The 10,024-nt window shown below is 38.1% G+C and overlaps 1 protein-coding gene across 3 annotated transcripts in view; it reads left to right on the top strand.

Annotated features, from left to right (window-relative positions):
• The first annotated feature begins 241 nt into the window (after positions 1-241).
• The window catches only part of LOC121364006 (macrophage mannose receptor 1-like), a 33,518-nt gene continuing 23,735 nt past the window's right edge, over positions 242-10,024 (top strand). For 2 of the 3 annotated variants that reach the window (XM_041486888.1, XM_041486870.1), the window contains exons 1-7: positions 242-380; positions 2,673-3,068; positions 4,238-4,411; positions 6,290-6,448; positions 7,259-7,372; positions 8,468-8,614; positions 9,569-9,751. In XM_041486888.1, the coding sequence (XP_041342822.1) occupies positions 311-380; positions 2,673-3,068; positions 4,238-4,411; positions 6,290-6,448; positions 7,259-7,372; positions 8,468-8,614; positions 9,569-9,751 (1,243 nt within the window). In that variant the 5' untranslated portion in view covers positions 242-310. The remainder of the gene's footprint in view (positions 381-2,672; positions 3,069-4,237; positions 4,412-6,289; positions 6,449-7,258; positions 7,373-8,467; positions 8,615-9,568; positions 9,752-10,024) is intronic. The other variant, XM_041486880.1, reaches the window with a different exon arrangement.

The raw sequence follows: 10,024 nt of genomic DNA, 5'->3' as shown, positions 1-10,024 counted from the left end.
CAATTCCAGCACAGAACCAAGAAAGTTAAAAACAATTCAGTGGAATGATCTTGAACTGTTCAGACTTTGCCACTTGCATTTGAATGGATGGAAACTTCACTTTCAGATGCAAAGTTTAAATTTTGTAATTATTTATAGATTTCAAAATACCACATGTGACAGGATATTTCCTTATTTAGAGCCCAGAGTTTTCTCTTTCAACTAAAAATCTTCAAAACCGAGAAGGAGCCAGCACCAACTGATTCTTTAAGACCTCTACTGCAGCAATTAATTTCATGTCATCTCATCTCCTTGTGAATAAGAAGACAGAATGAAAAACTTGACCTTTTCTACAGTTTTAGTTTTCCTGTCATTTGTTCATACTGCTTTTCAGACACTCGGTGAGTCTATTTTTTATTATCCCCTGCAAAAGTGGATGTGAAAGTGGTCATCTTTGTTGTCTTGCTGTCTTCTCTCAATCTAAGATTTTCACATAGATTTACTACTCTACATTTCATATTTCTGCTAATGGGAGTGGTCCACAGAAGTTTCCACAAAACAGATACAGAGATGTTGGTTTACTTTTAAAGAGAGGCGAATATCCAAAATGGGGTAAAGCTGGGAATCAAAAGTCAGGACTGAGTCACATATATGAATAAAGATTGCCTTTTAGGTACAACTTATTTATTGGTTATGTTTGCTACTGTAAAGTAGATGGACTTCACAGTGTGCTCCATAGTCTTTGTCTGTATGTGTGACTGACTCACAAAAAAATGAAAAGGATAAAGGAATTAAATAGGGTGTTGCATGTGTATCTCCTAACCTTAGCATGAGATTGTGTGGGATGAGGTGGAACTTGTGGATTGATGTAAGGTGTAGCAATGTGGCTGAGAACACGCCAGTGAAAAAAAAAAAAATTAGAAATATCTGAAAGTCAATAACAGCTGTGGAATAACCACTACAGCAGTAAGAGTAAAGACGAGAGGGATACTTAAGGCTTTGAAGCTGGCCAAAGACAGATCACAGCTCCTTTTTAAGTAAGTATGATGATAATTTTCAAAGATGTGTTTACTTTAGCCTTCAGTTCATTAGACTTGTGGAGTGAGGTACATATCACAGCTTCCAAAAGCAGACCCTGTTCCATGTGAGCTGTGACAGCACTACCCTGTGCAAAAAATGGGGTTTCTCACCTGCTCTGTGAGCTGGGAACCTGACCCAAAAGCAGAAACCTCACAGTTTCCAGCAAGAACTCCTATTATTAGATCCAAAAATTTTATGAGGGACAACAACTGGTACTTAGGGGACTACACTAAGCACTTATTTACTCAGCAGTAAGAAATTAAAGACTTTGTAATATTTAAAACTTTTTGCCTAAATGGACAACAAAAGAAGAAACTAAGTCTCAGCTTCAAATTTAGATTTACAGAAGTGAAACTCCTATATATTACTGAGCTGGTCAAAGTAATACAGGGACCTTCTGAAAGAGCTCAAGAACTCTTCTTTCTGTCATACCCTCCCAGAATTTCCCAGAGACTTTCTCCTCTGTTCACTACCCAACACTGGCTCGCCCTAACATCGTACACTTGTCCTAAAAATTTACTTTAGGATGTGGAGGGGAATCTCACTGCCTCTTCTGAGCTATTCTCTCGGAGGGACATGGCAGTGAAGCTGCATCTCAGTTTCCAGGTGTGAATTTGAGGCACAGAGGGCTGAAGGGCAAAATTTTGCCCTCCTGTTCTATAGGTGCTAGAATATTCTTTGTAGTCCAAATTCCAACCCCTCATGACCCAAAGCCAGTGAGAGCTGCATGCTACCTGACATTTTTAAGAGCATGCAGCTGTTTGCCCAGGAGGACTTGTTTTGTGTGTCACAGCAGAGCTGCAGTTCTGGACAGCCCTTCCCAGCAGGGTTTACTAATCTCAATGGATTACAAGAGCAGGCTGCCTGTAACCCTTTGGGAGTGTTCATTATCTTGTGTGGCACTCACAATGCACAGGCATGCAGGCCCACCCCTATAGTACCTATATAGATAGTACCTATATAGTATCAACATTTATATCAGTGTTTGTTCTTGTGACAATGTTTGCGATTTATTGCGCAAATTATGTTGACTTCTTATGACAAATGTGCTATGGAAATTATACTGGATCAAGGCAAGGTAACAAGTCACCATTACATGGTTTTTAATTCCAAAAAATACTCCAAACCATAACAGAACACGTAAATTCCAGAAGGAGCACTCACTAACTCTATTAAGAACAAATGGGATCCCATGGAGATGTATGTCACAGGAGCTAAATCTAAATCTGTAATGCATGAAAGTGATGGCCAACTTCCAAATTTTCAGTAAAGGTCTCTTTTGGAATTCTTGAATGAAATGTGCATTTCAGAAGAAGATAAAATTCCATTATTATGATCACATATTTGAAGCTGTCTTAATGTAGTTTATGTGTTCTTATTCCCCTGTATTGTGTTCCCATGTATTTCATGAGCTGTACTTACTTTTCCTTCCCAGAATGAAATGTGTCTTGAAAATGCCATTTGATCCTTGTAAAAATTTGCAGCCTCCTGACATGAGTCAGAATAGAATCATAGCATAGATCAGCATAGAATAAACAGCACATATTTCTCCTCACAAGCTCCTCTTACCTGTGCTCACCCTAACCAGTTATTCTGAATGTTTTGTTTTACAGACAAGGAAATATTCTTAATATTCAATGAGGATACTAAGTTCTGTTTAATTGCTCAGAGTTCTGAGGCAGTCACAACAGCTGCTTGCAAGAAAAACAATGATTTACAAAAATTCAGGTGGGTCTCTGATCATCAGTTAATGAGCGTGGCGTTTGCACAATGCTTGGGAGTGCCCAACAAGAGAAACCAGGCTAAAATTTCTCTGTACCCATGCAACAAGAAAAGTGAATTCCAGAAATGGGAATGCAGAAATGCAGCCTTGGCAATCCAAGGGGAAGATTTATTTCTTAGTGCCGGCAAAAAAAGAGAAAATATTGTGCTGAAAACAGGATCGGATGCAATGGATAAATGGAAGATCTATGGAACCGTGGATAATTTGTGCTCTCAAAGCTACGAAGGTAAGGTTTAAGGTTATTTTTGTGGTCTATTGAATTGTCTTGTTTGCCATCAGAGATAGGGTCTTTTGATTTCTGCCCTCCTTAGCCTAATACCAGCTTTTCCCCCTGAGGCCATTGTGGACTAGAGAATGATTAGCTCCCATATTCAGGCCTGTGTCACTCCATCCTAGAGAAAAACAGCTGCTTAGAATCAGACACAGTGCAGTATGTGAGAAAAATGTGCATATCTTTTGTTCTTTACTTTTAAAGCAAATGTGGATGTAGGTTTTTTTTTAACTGTTAGTGTTAATCACTCTTCCCAGTGGTGCCTAGCAATAATACAATTGGCAGAAACCAAAGCACACAAAGTTCTGCTTGAACAAGAGGAAGAAGTTCTTTTACCAAGCACCGGAACAGATTGTCCAGAGATGTTGTGGAGTTTCCCTCACTGGAGATATTCAACAGCCATCTGCACACCATCCTGGGCCATGTGCTCTGGGATGGTCCTGCTTGAGCCGGGAGCTTGGAGCAGATAACCCTCTGTGATCCCTTCCAACCTGAACCATTCTGTGATTCTGGGACTTTGTAATCAAAGCACTTTATTTAACTGCATACTATTACTACCGAGATTGTATTAGTATTATTGCATGAAAGGGAAAAAAATCTCTTAGTTTAATACATCAATATTTAATGTAAGGAAATAATTCCATGCATAATACCTTCAGTTGCTCTAGGAGATTTCAGGTGCCAAAAAATCCCACAATATTGAACCACATGAAGTGGAACTTAAGGCACATGATAAAAAGATAGCATTATTTTTAGAAAATTATAGATGAGATAAAAATATATCATATATCTGTAATATATATATAATATATATAATATATAATATATATTATATTATTATATATATTATATTATATATGAAATAAAAATCACTGCAACTCTTTTATAGTTGACTACAGCATGAAACTGCTCAATCTTTAGCTGGTACAGCTGATGTCATATCCCAGAAGAAAAGGGTAAATTGCAAGACCTACCAAGAACTTCCATGGAAGACATTGCTGGTGACAGCATTTCCCCAATTACACTGGTGAAACACTTGTCATGCTTTCTCCACATAGTCTCATGGAGAGTACAGACACACATATTCACAAAGCTATATTAATACTTCTCTTTTGCTCCCTCAGACATGTTTACACTGTTAGGAAATTCCAATGGAGCCCCATGTGCCTTCCCCTTCCTGCTGAGTGGAAGATGGTACGCTGAGTGCACAGCTGCAGGCAGGTCAGATGGTTTGTTGTGGTGTGCAACAACGTCCAGCTTCGATGAGGACCATTTGTTTGGGTTCTGCCCAGCTGCCAGTAAGTCCCACATGCTGACATAGACCCTGTAACACAACCCTGCCTACATAAATATATCAATATTGAGATGCTGTTAATGCACAAGGGAAAAACCTTGTAGTGGCCTAAATTTTACTCAGAAATGTCTCTTTCATGCAATAACTTCCTGACAGAAGTAACAAATCTACTTGCTAATAGCCTACAGTAAGTTTGGAAGTTGTCCAGGTGTGTCCATCAGTAGTTAAGACTGTAGAAAAAACAGTGTGCTTTAAATATCACTCTCTTCAGCATAGAATCACCTGAAAATTGAGATGCCATTCACAGTCTAATACTCACTGATGTTTGTGATAGCAGTAGTCTAACCTTTTCTACCCAAGCAAAGCCCTGTTCTGTATAACAAGATTGGTCTACAGTTCATGGGAGGATGTTGTTTTTGAAAGATATAAAATTAAAAGATTGGCTCAAAGGTTTTACTGAAATGTTAGCACCATCAGCATTTCCCTTTTAGTGTTTCAGACTATATTACAAAATAATGCTATCTTAAACAGATAAAAGTAATGTCATGGGAGTGCAGGATAAAGAACCCCAAAATACATGTTCATGAAGATATTAAAAATGCTGCCTCTGACCTAAAGTTTCAGTTCAATACCACAGAACCAGAATCACAATTTGTCAGTTTGATGGGAGCATTGCACTGGTAAACCAAGTTCAGCTCGCTCTTAACCACTACCAACCACCAACCACCATCATTCTGACTGATTTGGTGAAAATTATTCTCTGGTGCAATATTGTAAGCAGTAGCTTCAAAAATCCCATTACATCCTCCTTATATAAACTAGAAAATATGAAGTATTTGCCATTATAAAATTGTTGGGACATTATCACTAATACTTGAGTCTACAGTTAAAAAAGAATGTTAAAAATGTCTGAATCAGCAATAAAGAAACACAATAAGAAATAGAAAACATTTCCTCTAACAAACCATTTAAGAAATTTAATGTTTTTTTCTCAACAAAAGAGAAATTTAGGACAAGTTGTAATCACAGCTCATTTTAGTACTTGCCCAGTGAAGAGTTTTGCTAACAGTGAGCTCCCAGAAGACAATTTCAACATTTGGTTATCTAAAACACATGCGGTGGTCTATAACCTCAATTCCCTCATCTGCTCCTGACAGGGCCCTTCACCACCTCTCTTGCCCTCCTCTGGAGGTGCTCCAGCACCTCAAGCTCTTTATCACAGTCAGGCTCAAGACTGAGCTGAGTATTTGAGGTGTGGCCCCACCAGTGCAGAGCCAGAGGGGCAATCACTGCCCTGCTCCTGCTGGCCACACTCTTGCTGATACAGGCTAAGATGCTGTTGGCCTTCTTGGCCACCTGGGCACTCTCTGGCTCACGTTTGGCTGGTTATCAACCAGCACCCCCAAGTCCATTTCCACTGGACAGCTTTCCAGCTGCTCTTCCCCAAGCCTATAGCATTGTAAATGTGATCAGTCATGGCACTTTCGCAAGAAAGGTTTCATTACTGCAAATGTTTGTATTTCAGTTGTGTTCCAGCCAAGAATAAACTTGGGCATAGCCTATGAGCTTCTGAACAGGTTCTCAGGGTAGACAATGATCAAGATACAGTTTTGACTTATTGGCCTCTTTACAATATTCTTTTTCTCCTGGAGATTATAAAATTTGAAGGGGAAAGCGCAAATAAAGGATGAAAGGCTTATCATTGATAATGTCAATGTCACACCCTCTTTTCTTAACAAAGATCAAGATAACTTGTGGGTCTGAGCCTTAATTGCTCCAAAATGTTATTTCACAAATAAGCTTGCAGTTAAATTTTGCCATAACACTTTGTGTAACATGTTTATTACAACCTCAGGTACTAAATCTCCTTTCTCTCCCACAGACATGGGCAGATTTTGGAGTACAGATCCTTTGACAGGAACCTACTACCAGATAAACCACCAGTCAGCTCTCACATGGCACCAAGCAAGGAAGAGCTGTCAGCAGCAGAATGCAGAATTATTAAGTGTCACAGAGATACATGAACAAATATTTCTAAGAGGTGAACTAATAAGCAAGATTCAGTAAAAGCTCTTTTGAAAAGTATTTTTTGACTGATTAGAAATGTTTCAATGCTTTAATCACATTACAGTGAATAGCTGATGTAAGAAAATGGTATCTATACTAATCAGAAATAACACAATTACAGTACATTAGGATTTTGATCCGTGGAACTTTAGTAAATTGTGAAATTACTATTTGAAATTATTATTGTTGTTGTTGCTGTTGTTGTTGTTGTTGTTTTTTATTTTATTTTATTTTAAAAATTTAAGGATTTTCAGCTAATTAAGCAAAAGTTAGCTCAAGCTCAGAAAACACCAGAAAGATTCTGGAAAGAGTCACATGGCAATTACATGGCAATTACATTATATGACACATTCTAAGATTATATTTTGCGTTAATAAATCAGTATTCTTCATGTATAGCTAATGAAATAGTTGTTTTAAAATATGATACAAATTTTATACAGACTTTATAGATTTATGCACACTGTAGAAGCAAGGTTGCACCACAAGCAAGAAAACTTATAACAATATTAATAATAGAAATTCAATCTTTCAATTTTCAAAGCTTATTGTTTATATAAAACTGTAGAATAGCATTAAGTTCAGGTAAACTAATATGTAAAATAACCTTTTTCAATTCTCTACCCTTTATCTACAGAAAAAAACCTCTGAGTTTATTACCAGTAAACATGAATTCTGTACTGAACTTACAAATCACTAAGACTTTTACTATCTTCTTCTAAACTTTAGAAATGCTAAGTTTTCCTAGCAAATCTCATTAGAATTCAATTCTTTTGGTTATCTAGATTTGATTGACAGCAAGAGATCCTCTCTCTGGATTGGGCTTAACAGTCTGAATCTCAACAGTGGCTGGCAGTGGAGTGGTGGCTTTCCCTTCAGATACTTTACCTGGGCACCAGGTAGTAATCTTTTTAAACAATTTTTGGAATTCTAATTTGAGAATTATGCTGTTCTTAACTAGATACAACTCATGGAATTTCAAGCAGAAGACCTAACTAACCTCATCTCCTATCAGAAGCAGATAAAGTAAAACACCCTAGTTGAGTTGTATCATACTGGGATGTCTTCAAGGCAGTGAAATCCTCTCTGTCTCTACAACTGTCACAGGGTTATCAGACCCTGCATCCTGCAAGGACTCAGCTGTCAGCCAGCATTGCCCTTGCAAAGCCTTCCTCTTCACTTCTTATGCTTTTTTCTCATTCAAGAGTTCATGGCATTGACAGCTTCTCTTTGAAAGTCAATTATTGCCATGGCAACAGCTGGTTGCAGCAAATTCTGAATAAATGCAGGCATAGTCCAACTTTCTGCCTTCCCAAGACTCAGGTGCCACCCGCTATTACCTGGCACAGAAGATGAAGGGAAAGCCCAGAGTTGCTGAGTCTGGAGGAAGATTTTCTACCTTCTGTTGAGCTGATCAAATTCCTCAAGCTTTGCAGGGCTGAGAGGTCAGCTCTCGGGGCACTCAGCCCACAGCCCCAGGGCTCCCCACGCAGTGGCTGTGGTCATGAGCTGGTCTACACACTTCCAGTTCATTGCAGAATTAAGTGGTAATTTTTGTGGAGAGAGGGGAAAAAATTAATTCTTTACACTGTGGGCCTCTCTGAGAAGAAAACACTGACCATTCCCCAGGGATAGTGGTCCTCTGGAAAAACTCTGAGGTGGAAGAGGCAGGCACAGGAGAGACAGCAATTGTGAGGGAATGTCAGGAGGTTCTGCTTGCAGCAAGGAGCAAATCTGCATTCAAATTGCAACAGGACATGCAGAAAGGACCACTGTTCTGTAATTAAATGCGTGAATTATGCAATAACCATCAAAAGAAATATTTTGATGGGTACTTCTAAATTACATTTCGTTATCTCTGGTAGAAAAACAATTGTAGGAGTGAAATAATGAGCCCGTAATTGACACATGAAAAGGTGATCAGTAAATTGCTCTTTTAGCTGCTGATATAAACCCTGTGCTACATAAAAATAATTGGTTTTTATCCCATGAAGGAAGCCCTGAGCCTGAGTCTGAAAAGCTCTGTGCAGTACTAAACCCCAGAAGAGATGCTAAATGGGAAAACCAGCCATGTGAGCTGAAACTTGGCTATATCTGTAAAAAGGAAAAATCTACAAAGGATCCTTTAATTCTTCCATCGGGTATGTCAACCAAAAAAAAAAAACCTCTTGATAAAAGCATAACTTGTGTCACTAAAGTTAAATTTAATGGCTATTAAAAATAAAAAGAAAATGCAAGCATTGAAATTTGGTTTACTGCTATGATGACAGGTACAGAACATAGCTTATTGTTATTTCTTTAGCAAAATATATTTAAATACTGAAAATGTTCCTGGAGCCCACTAACCACACAAGCATTTTTTACTTTATATTATTATTCACAATTCCAGAGGCACTGGGTTAAGCCATAGAGTTTCATGAAAGTATCATGGTCTGCATGGACATCAAAATATAGTTAGAGATGCTTCACCCTTCCTGCAGTGCATTCTAATGGAAAGACTGAGGTTTGTCACAGAAGGGTTGGGAAAATGTCATCAGTAGGCTCAGAGCAAATTCTTGATGGCAAAAAGATGGCAATCTTTTTAGATTGCTATAAATATTTCGAAAATTTTGATCTAGAAAGATGGCAGAAAGGAGCTCTTTTGGACCACTTTTCTACTATACTTCTCTCCGGTTTATTTAGTGAGAGTTGGCATGGAAAGCCATGAGTGCAGAGAATTACTTGTGCTGCAGTAATAATGCCTTTCCTTTATGAAATATAAAAAATGTAATTGGGTGGGGTATATTGTGTGGAAATGCTGCATATGAAATTCCAAAATATTCCTGTGGCCAGTGAATTCTTCACACTAGTGAAGCCCAGTAACTGCTGGCTCCAGTCTTTTCCTCTTTTGTTTAAATGCAGTTTGCTTTCTCTAACAGTACCATGAGCAACAACATACAGACTAAAATACGTGTGTGAGGAATGAAGTACTGCTTGTTTGTTGCCACCTCCTTTTCACTTTAATTTGTTAATTAGCTAAATTTCAAATGTAATTGCAGTTATTCTAGGCTTCAGTTTGCACCATTTAAAAACTTGAAATATCTATTGATTTTGAGGGGATGTAGAGCCTGTTAAATGCCCAGAAGAATGGTTGCCCTATGGAGGTCACTGTTTCACGGTTCATAGAGACCCCAAGGAATGGAGAGAAGCTCTAATTTCCTGCAATGAGAGCAATGGTGACCTGGCCAGTATCCACAGCCCTGAGGAGCACGGCTTCATACTGTCCCAGCTTGGCTACAGTGAGTAATTCTACAGGGCAGTGTTTGGCACAGAGAACTGTACTACTAGAAATCTTACAGGATTTAAATAAAATAATTCTTTATTGCTTTTTATGAATATTTATAGGGAAGGCCACAGATATATAGGTTAGAAAAATGTGAAAGCCAAAAAACTCGTAAGAGGAGTCATTATTGTCTTTTCATTTTCATTTAAATTCTTTTAATTTTGATTTTAATTTGTTTTTCACTGCATGAAATCACTTGAAAGAAATAACAGCTCTAGTCACTACAGCA

Source organism: Pyrgilauda ruficollis, unplaced genomic scaffold, assembly GCF_017590135.1.
Source record: "Pyrgilauda ruficollis isolate IOZ18807 unplaced genomic scaffold, ASM1759013v1 scaffold12, whole genome shotgun sequence".
Taxonomy (NCBI): domain Eukaryota; kingdom Metazoa; phylum Chordata; class Aves; order Passeriformes; family Passeridae; genus Pyrgilauda; species Pyrgilauda ruficollis.
This window is presented reverse-complemented; position numbering and strand designations above follow the sequence as displayed.